The sequence below is a fragment of the Kwoniella bestiolae genome, chromosome 8, assembly GCF_000512585.2.
Source record: "Kwoniella bestiolae CBS 10118 chromosome 8, complete sequence".
NCBI lineage: Eukaryota > Fungi > Basidiomycota > Tremellomycetes > Tremellales > Cryptococcaceae > Kwoniella > Kwoniella bestiolae.
The window spans coordinates 688,762-712,016 of NC_089248.1; the positions used below are offsets into that span (position 1 = coordinate 688,762).

Sequence of the window (23,255 nt, forward strand, 5' to 3'; positions counted from 1 at the left end):
GGGCCTCGTGCTCTAGAAACTGATGCACACAGTCTGTGCATGTGACTTTCAACCAGGACGTAACTGAACAAACACAACTAGACCCTCAAAACCCTTGTCCTCATGCATGCCTCGAGGCAAAGTAGGTCCAGATAGGACCTGTCACAGATACACGAGGCAGACTGAATCATATTTTACATTTTCAATGACTTCTCACTATTCACCTTGTTACTACCGCTCCCTAGCTTCAGCTGCTATATGTACTCTTTGCTAATCCAGGCTATCGATTGTTTCCGCTAACATATCACTATGCTACAGTATGTTACACATCACCCCCCTTTTCGTCTCCCCCACGTCCCACCCAGACAAAGGGCAAGCGGCGTTTCTTCCGAATTCGCCCTTCTCTTTTCAGCTCGTCTAACTTCATTTCCAAGTGAGAGAGCCCAACGTGCATGAGGCCTTCTCTACTCGATCCCTCCTCCAGACCCAGATCATCCTCCTGCTAATTCGAGATGCAACTCGGTAGACCATTTTCCACAGTAACGACGATGCATCTCGAATGACCTGTCAGGTGTTCCATGGTCTGGCAGGGACCATACCGATTGGCTATGCAGCAACAAGATCAGCCAGATGATCGCCAACATACAGAGAGTTATTGAATGTTTCAACTCACATGAATACCAGGAATCATTGGTGTGGGTCCGTGCGCATATGGAGGGAACATGTTTCTGTAGCTATACAATACGATCATATCAACTTCAGCCCATATCGAAAGACCACGACAAGGAGAAGACAGGCGGGGAACTTACTAGTTCTGAGTAACAGGATCTCTAACACCAGCGATTCTGGGCAGGGGCGGCTCCTTAGCAGGTTTTGCCATCGCCCGCATCGGGATCTCCTGACCAGGTGCAGGAGGCCATTGTACTGGAGGTAACACCCCAGTCTGATGTTCACGCACCCTATCAATATCAGGTAATTCCAACTTATCAGGCGCCTTCAGTACCGCAAAGTTAATGGGTAATTTCGGTGAGACAGGAAGAGGAGGTTCAGGTCTGGTTAAATGTTTTTCACTTGTCTGTCTTCGTCCAGAAGAATAATACCCATGCACATGAGCGTTGGGACCCTTATCTCCCTTACCAGAGGATTTCTTGGATTTATGGCTTGATTTCGATTTGGGTGAGTGAATCGAACATGAACAACCTGTTACTGATCCTCCGCATGTTGGGCATTCCGCCCCTCCACATTGGGTGCAGGTGCATGTACATGTGCAGGTACTTCCCTTACTTGACGGGTCGCCGATTGAGGCAGGAGCAGATTTGACTTTGTTCGATTTGGGTCCAGGGGGAGTGGCGGTGGACGCACCTGCACGCCAACTGTTGATCCGCGCTTCTTGTACCGGGGACAGAAACGCACTCGATTGACTGGGTCCAAGAAATTGCGGCTGAGGTTGACCTGTCGTCTGTCGACGAGGTGCAGGTTCGGGTCGTCTTGGGATTCCTGTGGGCATGATGCTCGGTTTCAATCGATTTCACGGTATACAGGTCTCTTCAGGAGGATTCTCGTGACTTGTCGTTCCTGCTGGAAGTGGGATCAATCCGTGTTTGCTGGTGACCCCTTTTTGTTTTGATCTTTTTTTCTTTCGTCGGGTGGCAAATTCCTGTTGGGCAGGCAACAGTTCAATGATATACAGACAGGATGAACTGAAGATCCTGAGTCTTGTGTGAGACGATCAAAGTCTTGTCACAAGATACCAGGATTTTGTCTGTTTATAGCAATGGCCAGAGAAGGCTTCGATAAGTTATTCGGAATCAAGGAACTATGGACAGACTGATTCCAGTACAAAATGTTTTGGGCGCTCGTTTCGTATGTAAGCAGGATGAGTCAAGTCAAGTCAATGGGTCGTGTACAGAGCTATGGCGCAATAGGGAAGCAGAGATGCAATATACAAGGTGTGAGAGGCAAGGATGCTGGAAAGAGAACGAGAGGACAGAAGAGAGAGGAGAAGATTATAACGAATTATATGGCCAGCTGGGCTGAGAGGAAGAGGAGAGAAGGTCAAGTCTTCGGTAAGATGATAAGGTGAGCGAAAGATGAATGGACGGTACACTGCAGATGACAATGAAGATAGAAATCTTTGAATCACCGCTCGCTTTCTCTCTTTGTTCATGTTTGTGTCATTCTCTCAATTTTTCATCAAAGGAGGAGACCATGTCAGACGTATGGGGTCATTCGTGCTGTTGGAAATACGATGATGTCGGACTTGCCGGGTGTAGGTAGAGGGTAAGAGCAGAGGTTTATTGGGTATGGGTGAAAGTACGGTCAAAAAGCGGGGAAACCCATCAAAGGACTTCGATCCAGCACAAAAGAACAAGTAGAGTCGTATGGTCCGGATGCAGACTGATAAGCGAAGTTATAGTCCTATCATACAAATCTGTCAGAACATGAAAGTGGCAAATGAAAGGAAGGATAGTGCTCAATACTTCAGATCGTCTCTTTCGCTAAGATCCGTCCGCTTAGATCTTCCGCTCTCCCTTCCATTGGGCCTCCCCATCGTGGGCGGAGAAGCCTCCACAGACAATGAGAAGTTATTCGAGGCTGAAGACAAAGGTCTGGGACGGACAGCCATTCCAAGTCTTACGAAGGCCCGATCCTATAATATCCGAATATCAGGAGAAGGCCACTTGACTTGCGTGATCACGGCGAGTCTCGACTCTCGTTGAGCTGATCCAGATCAACCAATAAACAATGAGAATGTGAATGCTGCTTCCTACACAACATACCTCGATATGCCATGGTTGTCCTTCCGGGGGAGAAACCTGCGAGGACCTCAAATACATGATACTGTATACATACTTGATTGTTTTATGATGAATTTACATACACGTGATATGAAAGCCAAAATATTGTATACAAACAGGGAAATCTTCTTTCGTCAAATAGTAATCCCACATCATATCGTTCATCTATCCATATTTCAATGGCATCTAGGCGTATAAACACTGTCCCATGTCCATAAAACATTGTCCTTCGAATTATTACTTTGGTAACTGTGCTTTAGGTTCGGGTTGACTCTGTTCGACGTTCGACTCATCGTTTGGCAAGAAGAACCACCAACCCAGCAAAATCGCTCTGAAGCCTATGACCACACCGATCGTACCCGACGATCCGATCACGCCCAGCATCGCTCGAGAGACAAAGGCACCGAATATGAGTGATAGTGCACCTGCGCATCGGATGTCTCGCGTACGAACGGCACGTAAGGCGAACAGGAAGGGGTCGTTGAAGATGTCGATCCACTGCATCAAGTAACATATGTCAGCCTGATGGAACTGGTATGAAGATAGGTCAATGGTCACCTACAGTACTGGTCAGGGGAACGGTGGTGGCCATCGGACTGCCGAGTCGCTGTGAACATCGAGTGTCATGTCAGCGAGTCGTTACTCGTCGGACTAGATGGCGACTTACCAGTCCTACAGCACCTTGTAAACCCATCGTGGCGGAGAGGAAAGCAAGGGTAGTCATCCCCATCGGTGTCACCCATGAAGGATCGCCTCGTCCACTATCATCACCACATAACCCATCAGCATCTATATCTCCTTGACATTTCCAACGGAACCACTCACTCTGCCAGGCCGGACTCTCCAGAGAAATGACCAATTAACGCAGCGATCATCATCAGAACCATCTGTATGAACGTGGCAAGGACCAGCCAGTACCTCTTCTTGCCCCCTACTTTATTGCCAATTTGTCCCAGCGAACTGCCCACGAGGAAGCTCAGAAGACTGACCAAGGCTTGCTGATCCATCTTTTGAAATCCGAACGTCCTCTGATGATCGGGCGTGAAAGTCCTCGCTAATGCCAGGCCCAGTTGTGCAGCATTACCAGTCTGGAATCCACACCATACGAAGCAAGCGGCAAAGGATGGTGCTGCCGTCAAACCAGTAAGGAAACACATGTATATCGATGGATATGTCACTGAACCACTTGATATGTTCGATTGGAGGTGGGAGGCAAATCGTCGATGTACGGGTTTACACTGGTCGGTCAGGGTTGGAGAAGGTGATCGAGTACCTGGTGAAGGTGGGGTGGGCGCAGGTTCGATGTCGACGTGCCATGATGAGCCTGGCTTGGATATGGATTCGTGTCGATCGTACATGATGTCGATATGTTATGTTGCGTTGAAGGAAGGAAGAAAGAGAAAGTTGAATGATTCAGAATAAAGTTATGCAGGGGGAAAGTTGAAAGAGAGATCCAACCGCTAGGGTTTATGAGGATATTGGAACGACTGTGCACCGGGCAGGGTACGTTGTGGGAGAACAAGCGATGACTTTCGCGGAGAATCGTGCTCTTTCTTGGGGGAATGACCTTTCAATTCCGATCTATCGAACGGTATTTAACCAACTTTTTGTGTGATGCCAAGAAATATAGGCGAGAGTAGTTTGATTTTCAACATCCTTTAAGAAACTTTTTTTGTCTTGTATATTAGACACCGTGCCATTGTCATACCGACGGTATCGCACACATAGCATAACGCAGTCAGAAAAGATTGGAAGTTAGTGCAGATCATTACGCTAATTTGGAGAGTTGCCAAGATAAAGGTGTGATAACGTGCTGGAAGTTGTCTCGGTGACAGACATGCACAGTCGAAAGATAGGATATCACCATCGTCCAGACGAGTCGAGACTCTGAATTGGATTGGATCAAGATAACGATTTGAACCATTGTTACATCGCCTCGCCACTTTTAGATCAGTTCGACAAATTACATCATGGACTAGATCGGCGCTAGCCGCACTCATTGTCTTGGCAACCTTTGACGTTAAAACGGTGCCATTGCCGCAGTGGTATTGAGTTACGTTTCAAGAGGTGGTGTGATACTCGTGCTCGACATGCCATTGGGTCCCATCAGACTTCATAGACCGTTAGCAGGCTTGGCATCAGACTATATCACGTTTAATCAGGCTGATCGGCAATCTTTCGAGTGACACGTCGTAGGTCGAGGTCATGGTCATGCTCCCAGGTATGCCCAAGCACTAGCACGTCCATTCCAACATCGAGGTACATATATACACGGTCACACACTCCCACAGTTTCATGGTGACCATCAAAGGAGGGTGGACTTAAAGCGATTGTGTTAAGGAGATCTTCCAGACTCTCATCCCCAAAGTCCAGTTTGATGACAATGACCGCTCAGTCCACCATCAATGAGGAGACAGCATATACCCATATACTTCCGGATATCTGTCGGTGCACATCATGGCTTTATCGTAAACTAGACTTATGGCTTCGCCGGTGATGACGATCAACTGCCCATCCCTCATGCCAAGCAATGGGATCAATCACCTTGACAGTGATGATGACCGTACAGTATCCACTTGATGAAAATCATTTCGTTCCATATCTTCTACATTCAGGGTCGAGACAGTGATCGAGTATTCCAAAACGAAAACGGATCTAACGAGCTACTAACCCATGATTAGCCTGCTTTTCCTTATCTCATCGCTGTCAACGTGCCCATTTACGGTAAGCACGGTAATCCACGGTGTTGGGTACGACCTAGTCGAACGATTCTCACATGCTACCATGAGTCTTGGAGTCTTGTTCTTGTTAGACTGATACCTTCGCAACCGCTTCATTCAAGTAGGATCATAATTCCGGATCTTACCAGAAGGGTCCATACCGCACCTTGAAGTCGAGCTGATAAGAAGGAATCAAGGTGACAATTGTGTGCTAATTTGAGCTCCGCCGAGACATCGGTTCTTGACGAATCACAACATCGTATTGCAGGTGGTTGTATCAGGGGGCACACAATCACTCATCTACGTTGTACTGGAATTCTTCGATTGATAGCCCATCCTGCATTTGGAATTTGCAGTGGCATGGGGTCCCAAGTGGAGGAATATACCAAGCTCCATAATACATAGACTCTAGAATCTTTTCAATCACTTCTTGTTGCCCGCCCATTCTTCCTCACATTCTAGATGAGCCAGATTGTTAAACAGTCTTATGCATACAAATGTAGGAACTTCTCATCTACGACCACAGACTCGATAAAGCACTGCATCCCGACTGATCTGCAAAGTTGAAGCTCGAGATCGCTTGATTAGTACCAAGGTCGGGGACAACTTGGGAATCCCAAGTGTTGTAGTTTTTGGCTTCTCTCGACACATCTGGTAAAATACTTCTCGTCTAAGGAGACAGACATGAAACAGTTCTCTTTTTTGGTCGTTGGTATCAAATTCAAGGTCAACAACTTCTTCATGCTATGATACAGATATTTGTATAATGCAGAGTCCAACATATAGTACAAGAAATTGTACCTAGAAAGCTTGTCTTCTCCAACGTATCTCGACAATTCCAGCTCGTTTTGATGTCTCACAATTCAGCATGACGACCCAAATGTGCCCTAGCAGGGTTTCTAAAACTTTCCTAGACCACCCCAAATAACCGAGCTATCTCATCAGCCTTGTCCATCTTCAGTCCGGTCAAACAGCTCTTAATCGTTGGATCGCTTCTGAAGATCGCTCGACTTGCTGGTGGAAGAGGCGGTGGCGCATCTAGCTCGTCTCTCTGAGTGTGTGCTTGGATCGTCGATGCTGAGTTCGGGGGATTGGATGATGAGTCGTCGCGGATCTAGTCCGATGCGCATCAGGTCAGAACAGAAATATCATGATCTGATCAGACAGGAAGGTAAGTAGCTTACAGTAGATACACTAGTTGCGTTCCGGGTATGCCTTCGAGGCGATTCTGAGAGTTGAGCAATGCATCAGCTCGTACTTGACTGTATGACACGAGTTTGATATACTACTCACCGATCCCGCCTATCGTACCCTTTACAGCAGGGAGGTACAGTCCACCGGGAAACTGGACATTCGTAGAGCTGCCCGCTGACACTCCGGACCTGGGATCTGATGAGGCTGGTGGAGTCTGGCTATCGTGCGAGTTGGTGTGATTTAGGGGAGGTGGTCTGTTGGAACGGGGACGGAGTTCTGAGGTCGAGGCTGTCGGGGTAGAAGGGGAGGACATTGCGGGTGAGCGAAGTACTGATATTGCTTAGGTGATACTGATGTAAGGGTGTTTGGGGGGAGGGAGTAGTAAGGGAGTAGGGGATTTGCTTTTGTCTTTGTGAGTGGGTTCACTGCAGTGGTATAGCTGTACAAGCAAAGTTGAACGCAGAGACTCAACATTCAACATCAGAATGCAACATCTAGATCGCGTTTTGACTTTTGATTTTCGAAGGTGGAGGTCGACTGGGGTGTTTGTAAATGACATTAGGAATTCTTTGTAATCCTCCGGATACGAGGTTAGAAGGTCCTGTAATGTGTTTGCTATCCACTACTCGCTTGAGATTGTGCACTGCTCTCATCAGTCATTCCTCTTCTTCATTCAACTTCGAAATACTTTCGCTCACCCCATACCATCCCAAGGAACCATCTCGAACCTTTCACATCCAACTACAACACACACTGACCGACCATGCCAAAAGTGTATTCCCGCGCGGTCACCTCCTCCTCCGAACAAGCTGGACAGACGCAGTCCTCCCGAGCGGTCCTGAGATCGTATTATTGTCTATGTGGAGATTTTGTCTTGGTCTTGCAGGGGAAGTTGGACAGGTTGCCCAGGAGGAAGTGAGTCGGTTGTTCTTCTCTTATATGTATCTGTCTAGCTGGATGGGTAGAATGGAGCAAATGGACCGAAGGCGTTGAACCCATTCGGTGCTTCAAGTTGTATGGAAATGATGGAGTTCCTCAGCGATAGGGATAAATTATATTCAGTTGATTCTGGCCATACTAACATCGCGTTTACAATGCAGGACCGACGGGGCATACATAATACGTTCGAAAGACGGTAAAGATCCCATCAAACAGCCAGCTAGGAAGTTCAAGCTGAACGCTACGCCCGGTCAAAGATGCCTGATCAAGAAGTGAGTGTATTATCATATCATCTGATATACAATACACTTATCATGGTCTACCTCTGTATATCGTATATGTCCAGAGCTGATGTCGTGTCTGTCATACAGGAAGGGCACACAGGAGCTGGAAATCAGACAACCATTCGTATGTTCCCGATGCAATACGACGAGTGAGTCCTCACCCCTTACTCTCGTACACTCATACACCATAAAAGTATTGACGCTTCGCCATCAGTCGCATACCAGACGTCCCTCCCTCCAGCAGGGGACGGACCGTTCCTCTACATCCTAAAAGGTTCAATGACGGAGCTGTAAGTTTTTGTCTTCCTTCCTCTGCCTCTACCTAAACCCTGGGATTGATAGGCTGATGGTACTGTGGATGTATAGACAAGGTAGGATACCGCCCGACGCATTTGAGGGGGAAGAGTCTTTACCGCCTAGTGAAGATTTGGATAAAGAGATTTCGGCGTAGTTCTGTTTGGGTTTGGAAAACTCTGAATAGATACCTATATAATCATGAAGTATGCAAAACCGTTGTACAAGTAGCATTAATGCCTGAATCACCATACAATCGAACTATCCCCCTATCGATTTCTTTGAACCGCTTACATAGTGATAGTGAAGTTCACTTATTCATCAAGTTGCATACCACATTTACTACTTATCACAACGCTGTATTTGGCATAATAAAAAGAACATTTGACTACATCAACCTCATTGCGATACTCCATCTGTCACTATTCACTGCGTTACTCTTCTCTGATTCCACTACTTATCTAGATCCCGCAGGCCAAGAATTCTGATGATGATCTTTCGCCGGTCTAGCCAGTCCATTTTGACCTTGCTGTTGTTGTTGTTGCTGCTGCTGGTTCGAAGGTATATTATAACAGAAAATCTCAGACAACAGATGATCCAAAGCCGAACTAGGAATAGGATTGAACTGCCCCTGTTCAGGGTGCGGAGCATTTCCAACAGGAGGGTAAGGCTGAGGTGGATAATTGGTCGGCTGTGGTTGTAGATGATTATCCGCAGAGGACGAAGAAGAGGACTGTTCGCTCGCCATCCATCTATCCGAACTGTCCATATATTGATTATGCCCCGCAGATAACCCAGTGGTACTGGGCCCAGAAGATTGTCTTAACGATTCGTGTATGTTAGTCGGTTGATTCCCATTCCCATTCCCATTGGAACCAGGATCCAACACACTAGAATAAGAAGGTGGATTGTTGTTGGTACCAGTATCGGCATGCTGATCGCCATTCAAGATATCGTTCTCCTGTTCGAGTGATTTCGTCCAATCTTCCGCTGATCTGACCATCGATCCAATCAAATTACTAAATCCGTTCGCCAGCGAGTCTCCCCCAGAATCGTCCGAGGGAATCAACGCTCCGATCGCTCGGAACGCTTGGGAAACTTGATTCATTACTAATAACCACGATCTCGTTCTAAATGCCTTATGAATCTGACCCTTCGATCGCAAGATTTGAATCGTCCCAGCTTCAAACTCGATCAGGACCTTGGCAGCCTCGTTGGCTATGCACATGACATCGTGCAATGGGAACAGTGCGGCATACACTCCGTTATGTAGATCGTTGACCAGGTTTTGGGAAAGTTCAGCACATGTGACGAGACACGCTTCGGTGTTGACGCCTCTTCGCCTGCCCCAGTCCCATACGGCTTCGACGGCAGGTTTGGGATTCTCGGTATCGGTGATGAATCGGACGATCTCAGTAGGAGTGAAGGCTCGCTGGATGGCATAGTTCACTGCTGATGCGGCGTTCATCACGGGTGGAATCTCTGGGTACGCATGCGGTGATCCAGATAAGTAATGAGTGGCGATGAGCGATCGAAGTCCAGTTACATAGACTTTGTTGGTCTCGTATCGTCGACGAATGGATCGATAAGCCACCCAGCCAGATTCAACTCCGCGAGATTGTTCAGCAAGGACTCCTACGGGAGAGGTAAACTGTCAGCCCGAATCTAGAACGAGGGAAACTTTTACATACTGATCAAGGCATCATGCCTTCTGTCGAGATCCTCCATCCTTCTTTCATGGTTCTGAAATTCGTTCAAGATACCTCTGACAGGATCATAGGTCGGATTACTAGCACTAATATCGAGGGCGCGTTTGATGTTCGTTATGGTATCTAGGACCTCTTCTGATCTCGCTAACCTGTCGCATACCGACAATCTGCCAATCAGGACCGCCAAATCACCTTTCGCTATACCTTCCTGCCAGAGACCTAATTGTTCGTTATAGTTTGTGAAATTCTCCGTGATCCTCCTCGCATGAGCTAGGTTATGAGGTTTTACTGGATTCAAATCCTCAAAACTGATTGTCGCCTGATCCGCGATGAGACTGGCCCACAACCATAGATCCGTACAGTCGAATGCGAAGATCGGGTCGGTGTCGGCGATAGCTTGATCAACGAGTTCATGGTACTCTAACGTTATCATCAGATTCTTGGCGGTACCGAGCAGTCCTCGGGCGACGCCCAGATCTTTGAGGCTGGTGAGTTCCATGGGGAGAACGCCTAACGGCGCATGGACTACTAGTAATTCGAGAGCATGCAAGGCGATGAAAGATCTGGGGAGTTGAAGCATGACTCGGTCGCGGAGATAGGTGATGTATGGTGTCAAGGTGGTACGGATGTGCTGGATATCCGAATCGGGCGGTAAGGCTAGACTCGAAAGGTAGATGACTGTAGCCAAGAATAGACTCGTGCTGACATCGGGCGAGTCATTGTACTCTTTGTACGCCTCTTCGAGGGATTTGAGGTGAGGATGGAATGTTTTCAGTTGTGAGAAGCTATAATAATGTTGATCGATGTCAGAAATACTATTCTACTAGTAATGAGCATCACACACTCACCCGGGCTGTAATCTAGCTTTCATCTGCTCGTCCACCAGCTCCATTAAATTCACCTCGTCATTATCCTCCTTGGGTCCTCTCTTGACCACGATCTTGCCATAAGCGACTTTGAACATTGCACAAGCCAATTCCGCAGGTCTCCCATGTAGTTTCATGCTCTTCGACTGAATGATACAGTCAGTCTTCTCGAACGTTTCTAAATCCGGTTGTTGTTGGATTCTCGTCGCTTCGTCCAGGGATGCAGGTTGATCTTGAGTTGGCAACGGTGATATAGCAGTCAATACATCCAAAGCATGATTAACTGTACTTTGTCTTTTCGATAGTGGTGTTGACGATGAGGAAGCGCGTTTGTTGAGTTTGGGTTTCGTCGTTCTCCTCTTAGGTGTTCCATCATCTTCTTGTCCATTGGCAAGCGTCGTGTTGTTGGCGGGGTCATCCCTAAGTCTCTTTCGCTGTTTCTTCCCGCTATCATCCACTATACACGGTAGAGCTAGGACCCTACATCGATGACATGATTTATCGGCTGGTAATGGGTTGGGTCCGGAGGGTACGTCCAGATCAGGCAGCTCACACCTTGTCTTTCGGACTTTACAGACATCGCAGGACCTTCGAGCATGAGTCCTCTTGGCTCGCGCTTCGGTGGGTATAGTCGGTGTCGTTGTGGGAGGAAGTGATGACATGTTGTTGATCTGATTTAGACGCGTGACGGGGAGTAGAGTATGAGTCGTTATCTATCGTGAGATTCCAATGGAGATGTGGGATGTTTTGTGGGCGGTATATATAGGTGTTAATGTTTATCCCGGTTGTGGAGGTAGATCTTTTCTTGCGAATGAGGACTGTTGATGACTCCGACGGATCTGTGAAGATGCTTATAATGATGAGCAAGGGATGGTTAAATGATTACCCAGGATATTAGGATATTACGGAGATGGTTCAGATCCAGCTTATGATCAGGATGTGCTTATGATGTGGGATGACAAAACACAACTGACCACTTCCGACGGTAGCACCGTAAGATAAGTATACTCAAATGGATTTCCAGCTCTTAAGTGAGAGCATTAAATAAGGAACAAGAGGTGTTTTTCGGATAACTGGATATAGATTAGTCCGATCACTCGACGCGTCCATAGCTCAATGAGGCGTTTCAAAGTCATCCTTTGCGTAATGTTCGGATTCTGAAAGAATACTGGCTGATGTCAACCATCTTATTGATCCTTTGTAGCATGAGTGGGAGTTGAAGAGTGGTGGGGTTTCTTGTGTGGATAACCTAAATCAGTATGATCAGCCACTGTATATAGCAAAGTCACTTGTGTATAGCACAAATGATGCACCGTGAATATGGATATCCCTTTTGAGAGGTGAGATGTCAATCTCATAATTCAGCTATTTCTCCATCCCGACTTGCCCGGTATAAAGTGCTGATGCAATACCTGCCATCAGTTTCGTGAAACTCATATACCATCTGGGTAACCCACCTAAATCATCCCAGTCGGGCACGAAACCTTCCAAAGCATTATCGCCCACCAAGATATTCCAATCATGGCTCAATCATCAACCTAAACCCTTTCCTCAAGGTAGCGGGAAACACCTGTTCCGCCTGTTATTCCCGCACGAGGGATCTCGGAGGAGATATGGTTTGAGAGAGAATAAACTTGCCCTGGAGCTGGAGAGATTACTGGGATTGAGGGGATTATCCAAGTGGGATAAGGTGTGTTGGGATAATGGGGAGAGCGGGACGGGCTGCTTAGGGAGGGAGATTGAGATTCTCATGAGAGATAGGGTAAGCTTCTCATTCTCACCTTCAGTGTGCGACCCAGCTGACTCCGAAGGGTGTTATAGTCCATTTGCGAGCCTAAATCAAGTATCTCGCTACGAGAGATAGACTCCCTCTTTGACGAACTAGCTTCTTCCTCTACTTTCTCTCAGCTCTCCCAACAGCCTATCACCTCAAGATCTAGATCGCCCCAGGAAATACTGTCGATCCTGTACAGAGAGTCAAACCTCACCCCATACGGAATATCAGTCCTCACGCAAATCATCCTCAGGGATCTCCGACCATTATTAACCCCACTACCAAAATTACCGATCCGCAACCCGACAACGATGCTACGTATGAAATCCAATACTGGACCAGAACAGCTATCTCTCAGAGAGGCTTTATGTACGTGGGACAAAAGGGTGTGGGGGTTCTACAACGGTGGGATGGGGAATCTGGATAGGTGTTTTGATAAGCTCGATATGCTCGATGAAGGGGATGGGAAGCTCGTCGTAGCTGGACCGGTTGTGGGGATAAACGTCAAAGTGCGTCGACTCTTATGTGTGATCTGTCATCGGTCATCGGTATACAGCTAATGCATGATACGCGTAGATACCAAAATGCAGAAAAGGTCGGTCGATCTCTGATGCGCTTAGTGAATTTACAGAAAATGGGAATGCTCCTCCGGCTGAGGAGATTTGGGCAGAAACGAAGTATGATGGTTATCGGTTAGTTATCGCTTCCATGCTCCCGCAAACAACCGATAGCTGACAGAGAGATCAAAATAGGATGCAGATTCACGTGGATTGCTTGGATGGAGAACTGAAGATCAAAGTATTCAGTAAATCCACTAGGGATAGCACGGAAGATAGGTTGAATACGCACTCGTAAGCTAATCGACGTCAAACACAGAAATCTCGTAGCTTACGAAGCATGCAGTATCATTCTAGCCTCTTTGAATCTACCTATACCACCTCATCTCCCTATCCATCCTTCATTACTGAAACGACTTTCGATCTTACCCGAAGTGCAGAGACGGAAAGGTGTGACCTCGATTATATTGGAAGCGGAAGTAGTGCCATATAACGAATCGTCGAGAGAAGGCGGTAGATGCCCAGGTATAGAAGAATTTTGGTGGCTTGGTAATGCTGGTGTTACAGCTTCTGCTATGCCCTTTGACAAAATACAGTATGTCCCCATCTGTCACATTCTCTATAGGCATCCCACGGAAAGGACGGATCGATTAATCTGGGTTTTAGTCATACTTCATTCGGTCAGAAACAAGACAGACACCTGTGTTTGATCTTCTTCGATATTCTGTACTTGGACGGACAGAGTCTTCTGCATAGACGATATGAAGATAGACGGGCATTGTTGGAGCAGGTCATCAGACCTATACAGGGATTTGTGAGCTGCCTTGATCACCAACATTGAATGGTCCAGATAACTAATGAAGCCGCATTGGTTTAGGCTCAATTGGCTGAAAGAACTAGAATACCTCTAGGCATTAACAGACAATTTGCTCTACGGGTGAGTGGACAGACTCAGGCCGGTCTTGTTAAGAGTGATTGTTGAGATTCACCTTGTTCGTTATTGTAGGCACTAGAAGAAGCTTTTCAGAGAAGTAATGAACGTCGTGAAGGTGAGTCAGCTAGACCATCAAGAGGAACATCCAGCCAATAGTCCTAACTGTATTTCCATCAGAGGGTTTGGTGCTCAAGGCTTCGAATTCAACTTATGCCAACATGAAATGGCAATGGGTTAAACTCAAGGTAAGTATCACGTTCATACTGCTTTTCACTTAATGGTCTGATGTGATGCATTCGGGTCCGCAGAAAGACTACATACCGAACTTAGGGGATTGCATAGATCTTGTCTTACTTGGTGCAGGATGGGATATAGATCGAGCGAGGGAATTGAGAGGTGCGTTGAAGGACACTCCCATGCCCTTGTCCATCTTAATATGAGTAATCGTGCTGATTCTCCGTTTAAATCGAATGATAGTTGACACATCAGTATTCACCACCTTCTATCTGGGTGTCTGCACCAATCCTACGCGAATCTCCTCTCACAAAGAACTACCGCACTTCGAGGTGTTGTTCAGAGTATCTTACGGACCTGATCGTACGCAGTTGGAATACTATAACGAATGTCTGAGACATGGCAGATGGGGGAGTAAACCTTTTGATAAGGATGATCCATTTAAGAGGGTACGTTGCTGCAATCCCCCGCACATACCCCGTGTACTTGGCTGATGGAAGGGATGTTTATTAAGAGATTGATAGGATTATCGTGGACATACACCTTGCAGAAAGGGATGATACCGCCTTCTGTTATGTTTGAGAGACCACTTTGTGCGGAGGTAATGGGTGCGGGGTTCCAAAAATTGCCTGGATCTGATGTGAGTGAGAAATGACTCGTAATAAAACTGAGAAGTAGTTTTCTCGCAGATTCAGATCGCCGAGTCGCTGATATTGGGTTTTGAGCAGTATTACGAACTTCGCTGGCCTCGTTTGCAGAAGATCTTTGAACCTTCCGAGAGACAATGGGTAGATGGTCAGCTTTGGACCTGCTTACACTCATCAGCGTCAGTATCAGCTAATACTGTATCATCTACGGCACAGCACTTTCCTCCCAAGATTTCATCAGATCCGCACACCAATCCCTAGGATACCACATCCCATCTATCAACTCGCCTTACTCCCCACCCTCAGGTGAAGATTCCATCCGAGCATTATGGCGATCCCACTCTACTATCAACCTCATCGATGTACCCCGATTGGTCTCTCCGTCCTCGCCAAGATCCCCGAGGAGGGTCAAATCGGAACCTAACCTTACCTTCTTGATGAGAGACACTATGCCGTCTCCCGGATTGGGAGGGAGGGCGATTGAGATTGGACGGAAATTAATGGCTGTTATGAGTGGTCGGGAGGATTTGTTGGAGGTGGATGAACCTCTCATCCCGTCATTCTTGAGACCGCCAACTACAAGCCTTCAACCCGTGAACCATTTGGCTGAACAAGAGAAATCCGTACAAGTGAACAGACCTGAAGCCCAAGATGAGATCAGCAAACCGACCACCCCGCCACCAAAGAACACAATATCATTTGGACCGCCCCTGGTCCTGGCTACACCGCGTAAATCGCCTTCAATAAAACCCACACCGCATATTTCCCCTGTCAAACGATTGATCTCCTCGATCGATTGGTCAAGTATCGATATACACGATCGGTCTATTCCAGCGAAGAAGCACAAGATTGGTATGAACAGAGAAGGAGGTGAGAAGGCTCGGAGGAAGGTAGGAGGAGGGATGAGAGCATTGTCATTGAGATCGAGGTTGAAATTGGCTGCTAGGCGGGTGAAGGTTGCGTCGTGATTGCTTAGATGTTTGGAAGAATTGGACTACTGCATTGCATATCTACATTTTATCTTCATCTTATACTGGATATCATATCATTTCTCTGTATTGGATTGTTCAGCTGTTGTAACACTGCATGTATCAGCTTGCTCTTCTGCCATGAGCTATAACGCCAATTGCCACTTTAGCGCCCAATGCACGACGGGGCTCGGATCGCCTCCACTTTGCTGTTCCACCGAATGGATATTGGTGGTCGCTCTTTTCTCATGTTCCCATGTTCACTATTCACTTCATCACATTTCATCCAAAACTGTGTCATCTTCACATGTCAAATAGCAGGTAGCATGGAAGACCTGTCATCCCTCTCAAAGTCATTGCATGAGATTCTCTCTGCTCGTAAGTCCGCATTGACCGGCTGATCCACTGTCCTAGCTAAAACCCATTTTAGCAGGAGGAGGTGAAAGTCTAGCTTCCACCGTCGAGGAGTACCTCAACACCCCCGAGGTATCGACGAAGCAAGCAGTATGCGAGACGCTGCTGGAGCTGCTGATTGAAGGTGATGAAGACTTCAAACTGAAGCGACGTGTAAGCTGCCTTTTTGTCCAGTGTATCAGGAAGATTGTCAGCTGAGCCAGTTTCTCATTATATAGGAGATCGTGCTATCAGATACATCCCTTACGTACCTACCTGTCCTCCTTCCCCTGTCCACGTCCATACCTCCTTCGAACCAGCTGGTACTCCTCATTGCTGAATTTTCGAAAGCTCGAGAAGTAGTATTTGGCTTGACGGAGGGTATTCAGTCTATACTGGACCGAGCGGAGGGGTTACAGGTATCGGATGATGAAGATGGGGATTTTGAGGATGAGGAGATTTCTGTGGATTGGCCGGGGCTTATTCAGGAATATGAGTTGATCATTTCTTGCTTGAGAGTCGGTAAGTCACTTTCACAGGTCGCATCATCCCGCTTATTCCGTATGAAGGTGAAGCTGAGTGTATTCCAATATTAGCTATACCAAGACTAACAAACTCGAAAAGTACACCTACGCTCCTTTCGCTCAGCGAGAGCATATCTTCCTCTCTTCCTATCTTGGCTCATCAGGCTACTACCTCATCTGCTAGGGTATTATTGAGCGGATTATGCGAGTTGGTACAGGTTATTTGGGAATGGGTGCAAGGTACAGGTGATAAAGGCGGGGAACAACGTGTGAGTGTCAAGTACCCCGAAAACAGTCTTGACAATAGGGGTGTTCCACAAACCAAAAAGGATTTTATCTTTTCAGTCCATTCTGTCGAATCTGTTATTCGAATCCGTCACTCTACTGGGACATAAAGTAAATGCCAAATTGACGGAAAGGTGGTTCTTGGCGACTTTCCCAAGGTTCAGAAATATGCCTACTTCCGGGGAATCGCTCGAGGGCTGGGAAGAGGGACAAAAGATTCTGGACGTGGCCTGGGTGAGTCCTATATAGCATCAGCCAGCTGCCTGGCGATCGTATAGTATCGTCAGCTGATAGTTTGATTCTCCACAGTCGACAGCAATCACGCTCAATCTCACTTCCGTTGACTTGGTAAACAAGATCATCGACCCTTCCCACATTACCGTACATTCATCTCTGGCTTCCCTCAATCTGTTATCTTCCCAACTTCCCAATTCCTCTTCAGCCCTCACCTCGATCCTCGATCCTGTCCCTCCAACACTGCTGGATGACAGTATGACGATCCTCTGTGCAGCCTTGAGCGGATCAAGTGTGGATGCAGGAGTGGTGTACACCTGGGCATTACTACACTATTATCTGACTAGCAAACGGGGTACGCTGGAATACGATAATGCTTCGATGCTTCTTGAGGTGAGCTCACTCATGACGTTGGCACAGCGGTCAGAAGCTCACGTGGTTTGTCATTGTAGCTTCTCGTGCCGTTGACTGCTCAGCATCCTTCTTCTCTCATGAGATTGGCATTATTCAAACTTATCGGAGGGATCATCTCGTTGCAGAGTACAGTGGTGAACAAAATGGAACTGTTCAAGCAGGTCAGTTAGTTTCACCTTTAGCGAAATCCAGGATATCGACAACTAATTGTGAATTATATTGTGATAGCTGTTAGAACCTGCGAATCCCTTCGATAATATTCGGATCCAAAGTCTATCATTGCTGAGGGAAAACATATCATCCGGAGAAGTAAGCTATAATCTTCCTCTGTACAGTGTTGGGTAGAATGTATCTCTGATTACAATGTTCAGCTTCTCTCGGATGTATTGGTCGAGATCCTCTTCCCCGTACTATTCGTACCTCCCTCGCAGCAAGATCAAGAGGACGATCCCTTCACCTATCCACCGATGGATCTGCTCAATTCTCCGTACATTGCATGGTGGACTGAATGTCTGACCTTACTTTGGTTTTTGGTTGATTACGATAAAGAGGAGGTAAGCGGTGTTCGACAGAAGACAGGGGAGGAAGTCATGAAAGATTGGTTTGGAGGGGTGGAAAGGAAATTGAGGGAACTACAAGACTTCTTGAAGAGTAGTAGTGATAATGATGAAGACGAGTTTGGCGGTGCCGGGTTTATGATGATGAGGTTGGAAGACGCTTTGAACAGGGTTAGATCGGGACTTAGTTTCTAGTATATACAATTAGGTTCAGGATAGACAAGTCGATAGATACCATGCACATCATGTATACCTACACATAGATTTGACTTGTACTTGGAAAGACGATTTGCATAGATCATCGACCGTAGTCGGAATATAGAAAGAGGAAGAAAGGGAGAAAGATGGGATATCAATAAAATCCCTTTTGTTTATAGTTTGTTTATAACTTCTTATCAGATCGACCGTCTCTACGCCAGCAACGCCTAACTACCTCGAAACTGACTTTCTCCTTCCTCCTTCGGTATTATGAGATCACCTTAGGCGGAGGGCTCACCGGCAGCGTTGGGGCATGCGCTGGCAATGTGTCCGGTTTGACCGCATGAGTAACACTAATGTATCAACAGATCAGCATCAGCAACGAGTCGTGGACAACGACTGATAATCTTGGAGAGAATGCAGACTCAGACTCGGACTCACAGTTTTACCTTGTTCTTGGGGGCATTCTCTGGAGATGTGACCTTCTTGACCACAGTTCTGTAATAATCAAATTCATGGTCAATGCTTGTGCTCTTCTGTCATTGCCAATTGCTTCGTGTGGGAAGATGAACTCACGTAACACTTTTGGGGACCTCGTTGTTGGAACCCACCACCGAAACCTCTGTTACCTCCTGAAGGGCATTCTCTGGAGATGTGGCCTACACCACCGCAGGTCTAAATTACGACAGACAATCACAATGATCAGCTACGAACCATAATTGTTGCGCGAGGTAAGGTATAAGACAACTCACGTAACACGATTTACCACCGTAACCACCACCGTATCCTCCGTAACCACCTTGTTGGTATCCACCAGCAGCACCACCCTCGGGGCACATTCGGGCCTAACGCATGTTGATTAGCAAATGATGAGGATTGGAATTGGAAAAAACCAATCACTCACGATGTGTCCTGGTTTACCACATTTGTAGCATTCACCACCGGCACCGCCGGCACCACCGAACCCACCAGCAGCAGGACCGGTAGGACAGGCGGAGGAGACGTGTCCCTCTTGACCACAGGTGTAACAGGCCTTGTTCTTAGGTTGGGGGCACTGGATTGAATAGTCAAGGATAAATAAGCTATTATGCTTCTAAGAGAGGGATAGAAAGACAACTTACATCTCTGCTCAAGTGACCAGCTTCTGCATCGTTCGAACGAGGACCGTCAGTACTGTCTCTCATGGCTGACAGAGAGGGGAACAGGAAAGAGGAGCGAAGCTAGGGAAGTAGAAGGGGGGAGAACAGGTGAAGAGGGGAGATAGCGAGGGGGATGGAAGGAAAGAACTAGGGGGAACGGGCGAAGAGATAAAATGGGTAAAAAGGACGAGAGGGAGGGAACGAGGAAGAGGGGGAAAGGTAGGAGTTGGGAAAGAGGGAAAGTCATACTCACGTCCACAGTTGTAACAAGTGGGATCTTGAGCGGGACAAGCAGCGGCGACGTGGCCTTCTGTATACGTTGGACGGGATCAGCGATAGTTCCAAGCATGGAGAAAGAGAGGTAAGTATGGTTGTGGGTTGTATTAGTGTGTCAAACGTCAGTGGGCATTGGGCAGTGTGTAGGTGTTTGTGTGATTCGAGGCGAGCTGTTGATGTTGTTGATGCTCAATTGTTCGGTATTGAATTACCAAGTAGAGATGAGAAAGGAGATGTGCAATATAGAAGATGTGAGAGGGGATGTAGATGAAGTAAAATTGACCAAAGAGTATCAGACGACAGACATAACATCAACGCACCGTCATGAGACAAGGTGGCAACATTTCAAGCTATGTACGAGGGAGTTTTCTGTGTATACAATGCATCGTCTTCGTCTCGTCATCATCGATAGATAGACTTCAGCGTCAAACGCACTCTCACTCTCACTCCCCCGCACACAACACAACAACGCTGTCTCGCTATCTCGCTCACACACTGCCCACTGCCCACTGCCCACAACAACGACACGACGACACAACAACCCACAACCATCAAAAGAAACACCCACTACGCACGTTGACCACACTTGAAGCATGAGGAAGCTCTACCGGCGACACCGTACATTGTTGATGTTGTTGAATTTGTTGTGGGTTGAAAGGGGATAGTTGTTGATACTAAACAAGGTATGGTTTGTCAGTCTAAGTTTCCCTCTCGGAACGAGTTGAGCGATTGAGCAAGGCTTGCGGGTAAGGATGGTGATATGTATGGATAACTCACAAGTTGTTTGAATGATTGGTAAGAAGAAGGAAGGAAGGAGAGAACGAGAAAGATGAGTTGATGTATATGAGTATGAGCGGCGACGACAACAGCAACTCCAACAGAGGGGAAAAAAACTTGAAGCGGAGATTTGATCGGAGTTATCACCCTTCCATCCAAGTGGCGTTTTCAACTGCATGTCCCTTAACCTCCCAGGCGCTCAGTTCGTGGCGGATTTGAATCATCAAGAGGGAACGATGCGATGCATGACACATGAAAGACACGAAGGAATGATCTATGGTCGTGATTGGGTATATGGATATGAGTGGGAGAGGGCCTTATAGGAAGTATCTATCACGTAATGTAATCAGCACCACTTCTCGGTACAAGAGAAGAAAGATGTGATGAGAAACTCACCTGTCTCCGAAATCACCAAGACCTGGTACGATGTAGGAATTGCTATCGAGGCCTTCATCTACCCAAGCGGTGATCTGAGATCGCAAGATGAGTAAGCATACCGCATAAGAATAAGCTTCGGAAATCGGTAGGGGGCAATCAATATAGGCACTCACGATACGAAGCTTGGGGAATCTTGTGCAGACCTTCTGGATACCCTCAGGAGACGCGATCTACAAAAATCATCGGTCAGCTTACATATGTACCAACAGACAGTAATGAGTAAGGTTATTGACTTACCAAGTTCAAGAACAAAATCTTCTCCTCTGCTACCCCATGTTCAAGTAACACTTCAATAGCTTTGATACATGATCCCCCAGTGGCTGCGAAAGTGGTCAGCTTATCCTGTTGATGAGGAAGTAGACAGGAAGGAAGCTCACCAAGCATTGGATCAAGGAGGAGAACGAATCTGTTGGCTATGTCATCGGGGAGTTTGGCGTACTGAATATAAGCAAAGAACGTCAGCTGGATGTGCTGTGAGTACAGTGTGATGTGAAGGCAACTCACGAATAATTTCGGTTGGTATGTTTCTTCATCCTGTATGTATAGGTGATATCAACATGATGAACAGCAGTAGGTAGCAAACATAAGAAGAGAAGAAAGGAAAAGAAAGAGGAAGAAAAGTACTTACTCGTTGGATAAGGATCTATAATCATGGTGGTGTGTACCCGAACGGTCAGCTCCACTGTCCCGTGCATAGTGCAAATGCGAATCATTGCGTGATTGTATGTCCATCATTCAGAAATACATGCGCGACTGACCTTTCCAATTCGGACTAAGCATTCGTCATCATCTCATCAGCTATCTGATCGCATCGAATGTATGCAAGTTTATGATCTTGCGGACATGGAGTGTGCAGATAATTTGGCTGAATCAGAAAACTCACCTGATCGACAACATTCTCTTAATCCAGCTTCCATAGCCTATGATGTGCCACATCTCACTGTCAACCTATACATCCTTTTATCCCTTCATGAATGGACACTTTGCTTACCTCTCCCGCTGTTATCGGTAAGCCCATGATCAGTCACACTGCCTGAGATGTTTCGCACAAAGGAGGGAAAGCAGGGTGTTGTCGAGTCCCACTCACCTCGCATGATTGATACTCCACAAATCCTACCTTGGAACGCTACTCCGTCATATACCTTTCCAGTAGGCGTGGTGACTTTCTTATCTATCACTGGCAGGTGATTGAGGCCTAAGTATATATGAAATATCAACATCAGATATCTCATCAAAGATAAGACAGTTTCTTCGCATTCGCTTTCTCGACAGCTCAATGGGCTGAAGTCGACTTACCTTCTTCTACCAAAAGCCTGATGATTCTGTCTGAAGTACTACAATCCGCACGCACTTAGCTTATGAGGGGTATCCCGCCTTCAGCGACGCAGTTACTCACAAGACGAAATCACCTCTGCAATCAGATGTCAGCAGCCATGTCTACATCAATTGTATGAAGAGAGTATGAACCTACCGTTGTGTCTTCTCATCCCTGATGATGGTCAATAAGCTCTGTAACTGCCTGGTAGGAGCTAGCACCAAAGCATTCTCTGGTAATTCCACTTTGTGGACGTTACTGCCCGAGGCGGGGAGACAGGTGGTCGTGGGATTAGGGGAGGACATAGCGTGAAGTGGATTGGATCTGGCTGTTGGAGCGTTCTAATGGGAATTCCCAGATGAGACAGGTGTCCTTGTGAGGGTATGACCTGAAAGTAAGACCAGTAAGAAGAGTATTCAACTACCTTGCTATCTCTCTACCATTCATCTTGTTCATCTGCTATCTCACTATCACCGGTTATCCACAACACAGAAAGAAAGAAACCAAACTCGTATCACGTGACTTTGACACATGGTTTTACCATTGCCAGTCCGACGATCTCGGCTTAAGCTTGTAGGGTCCAAGCGTGGTAGAGTAGAGTCAGTGATTTGAGTTTAGCGCTGTTCGGAGGTGACCGATGAAAATCTCGGCATAAATGTACCAATTCGTGCTTTTTTCATCTGATCTAGTCCGCCGTCCCATCGTTCGATCGAATCGAAAATTCATGAGATGAGATGGGGCAGAGTGGGGAAGAGATGTCATGAGATCACGCGTTTGTTTGCAATGGATCATTCATCTTTATACCACC

At 46.8% G+C, this 23,255-nt stretch overlaps 9 protein-coding genes and 1 non-coding gene across 10 annotated transcripts; 4 read left to right on the forward strand and 6 right to left on the reverse strand.

The window, feature by feature from the left end:
• Positions 1 to 546: 546 nt before the first annotated feature.
• I302_108846 (uncharacterized protein) lies at positions 547 to 1,486 on the reverse strand (the record flags this gene model as incomplete). Its single annotated transcript, XM_019194572.1, has 3 exons — positions 547 to 585; positions 653 to 713; positions 789 to 1,486. The coding sequence occupies 3 exons, from the start codon at positions 1,484 to 1,486 to the stop codon at positions 547 to 549; spliced, it is 798 nt and encodes a 265-aa protein (XP_019043408.1).
• Positions 1,487 to 3,014: 1,528 nt separating this feature from the next.
• On the reverse strand, positions 3,015 to 4,135 carry I302_108847 (uncharacterized protein; the record flags this gene model as incomplete). Its single annotated transcript, XM_019194573.1, has 4 exons — positions 3,015 to 3,275; positions 3,340 to 3,384; positions 3,445 to 3,538; positions 3,603 to 4,135. 4 exons carry the CDS (start codon positions 4,133 to 4,135, stop codon positions 3,015 to 3,017), a joined length of 933 nt encoding a protein of 310 aa, XP_019043409.1.
• Positions 4,136 to 6,012: 1,877 nt separating this feature from the next.
• On the forward strand, positions 6,013 to 6,128 carry I302_108848. The gene has a single exon (XR_010655457.1). It is a non-coding gene; the product is annotated as a 5S ribosomal RNA (ribosomal RNA).
• A 279-nt stretch (positions 6,129 to 6,407) lies between these two features.
• Positions 6,408 to 7,004, reverse strand: I302_108849 (uncharacterized protein; the record flags this gene model as incomplete). The annotated part of the gene is made up of 3 exons (XM_019194574.1): positions 6,408 to 6,611; positions 6,682 to 6,725; positions 6,791 to 7,004. The coding sequence occupies 3 exons, from the start codon at positions 7,002 to 7,004 to the stop codon at positions 6,408 to 6,410; spliced, it is 462 nt and encodes a 153-aa protein (XP_019043410.1).
• Positions 7,005 to 7,454: 450 nt separating this feature from the next.
• On the forward strand, positions 7,455 to 8,365 carry I302_108850 (uncharacterized protein; the record flags this gene model as incomplete). Its single annotated transcript, XM_019194575.1, has 5 exons — positions 7,455 to 7,606; positions 7,792 to 7,902; positions 8,002 to 8,063; positions 8,129 to 8,204; positions 8,281 to 8,365. 5 exons carry the CDS (start codon positions 7,455 to 7,457, stop codon positions 8,363 to 8,365), a joined length of 486 nt encoding a protein of 161 aa, XP_019043411.1.
• Positions 8,366 to 8,665: 300 nt separating this feature from the next.
• Positions 8,666 to 11,445, reverse strand: I302_108851 (uncharacterized protein; the record flags this gene model as incomplete). Its single annotated transcript, XM_019194576.1, has 3 exons — positions 8,666 to 9,843; positions 9,900 to 10,702; positions 10,766 to 11,445. 3 exons carry the CDS (start codon positions 11,443 to 11,445, stop codon positions 8,666 to 8,668), a joined length of 2,661 nt encoding a protein of 886 aa, XP_019043412.1.
• Positions 11,446 to 12,103: 658 nt separating this feature from the next.
• I302_108852 (uncharacterized protein) lies at positions 12,104 to 15,897 on the forward strand (the record flags this gene model as incomplete). Its single annotated transcript, XM_065870741.1, has 15 exons — positions 12,104 to 12,123; positions 12,206 to 12,545; positions 12,605 to 13,066; positions 13,134 to 13,249; positions 13,310 to 13,408; positions 13,461 to 13,709; positions 13,781 to 13,928; positions 13,992 to 14,051; positions 14,121 to 14,163; positions 14,226 to 14,293; positions 14,357 to 14,444; positions 14,526 to 14,731; positions 14,797 to 14,922; positions 15,011 to 15,077; positions 15,146 to 15,897. The coding sequence occupies 15 exons, from the start codon at positions 12,104 to 12,106 to the stop codon at positions 15,895 to 15,897; spliced, it is 2,844 nt and encodes a 947-aa protein (XP_065726813.1).
• A 326-nt stretch (positions 15,898 to 16,223) lies between these two features.
• Positions 16,224 to 18,499, forward strand: I302_108853 (uncharacterized protein; the record flags this gene model as incomplete). The annotated part of the gene is made up of 9 exons (XM_019194578.1): positions 16,224 to 16,275; positions 16,328 to 16,464; positions 16,530 to 16,812; positions 16,887 to 17,083; positions 17,160 to 17,333; positions 17,409 to 17,726; positions 17,786 to 17,908; positions 17,976 to 18,056; positions 18,119 to 18,499. 9 exons carry the CDS (start codon positions 16,224 to 16,226, stop codon positions 18,497 to 18,499), a joined length of 1,746 nt encoding a protein of 581 aa, XP_019043414.1.
• Positions 18,500 to 18,783: 284 nt separating this feature from the next.
• I302_108854 (uncharacterized protein) lies at positions 18,784 to 20,541 on the reverse strand (the record flags this gene model as incomplete). Its single annotated transcript, XM_019194579.1, has 8 exons — positions 18,784 to 18,855; positions 18,944 to 19,000; positions 19,079 to 19,177; positions 19,255 to 19,347; positions 19,407 to 19,556; positions 19,624 to 19,646; positions 19,895 to 19,951; positions 20,493 to 20,541. 8 exons carry the CDS (start codon positions 20,539 to 20,541, stop codon positions 18,784 to 18,786), a joined length of 600 nt encoding a protein of 199 aa, XP_019043415.1.
• Positions 20,542 to 21,086: 545 nt separating this feature from the next.
• I302_108855 (uracil phosphoribosyltransferase) lies at positions 21,087 to 22,752 on the reverse strand (the record flags this gene model as incomplete). Its single annotated transcript, XM_065870742.1, has 12 exons — positions 21,087 to 21,164; positions 21,246 to 21,302; positions 21,370 to 21,452; positions 21,510 to 21,570; positions 21,637 to 21,666; positions 21,891 to 21,904; positions 22,016 to 22,052; positions 22,124 to 22,131; positions 22,220 to 22,327; positions 22,429 to 22,466; positions 22,529 to 22,543; positions 22,604 to 22,752. 12 exons carry the CDS (start codon positions 22,750 to 22,752, stop codon positions 21,087 to 21,089), a joined length of 678 nt encoding a protein of 225 aa, XP_065726814.1.
• Positions 22,753 to 23,255: the final 503 nt, after the last annotated feature.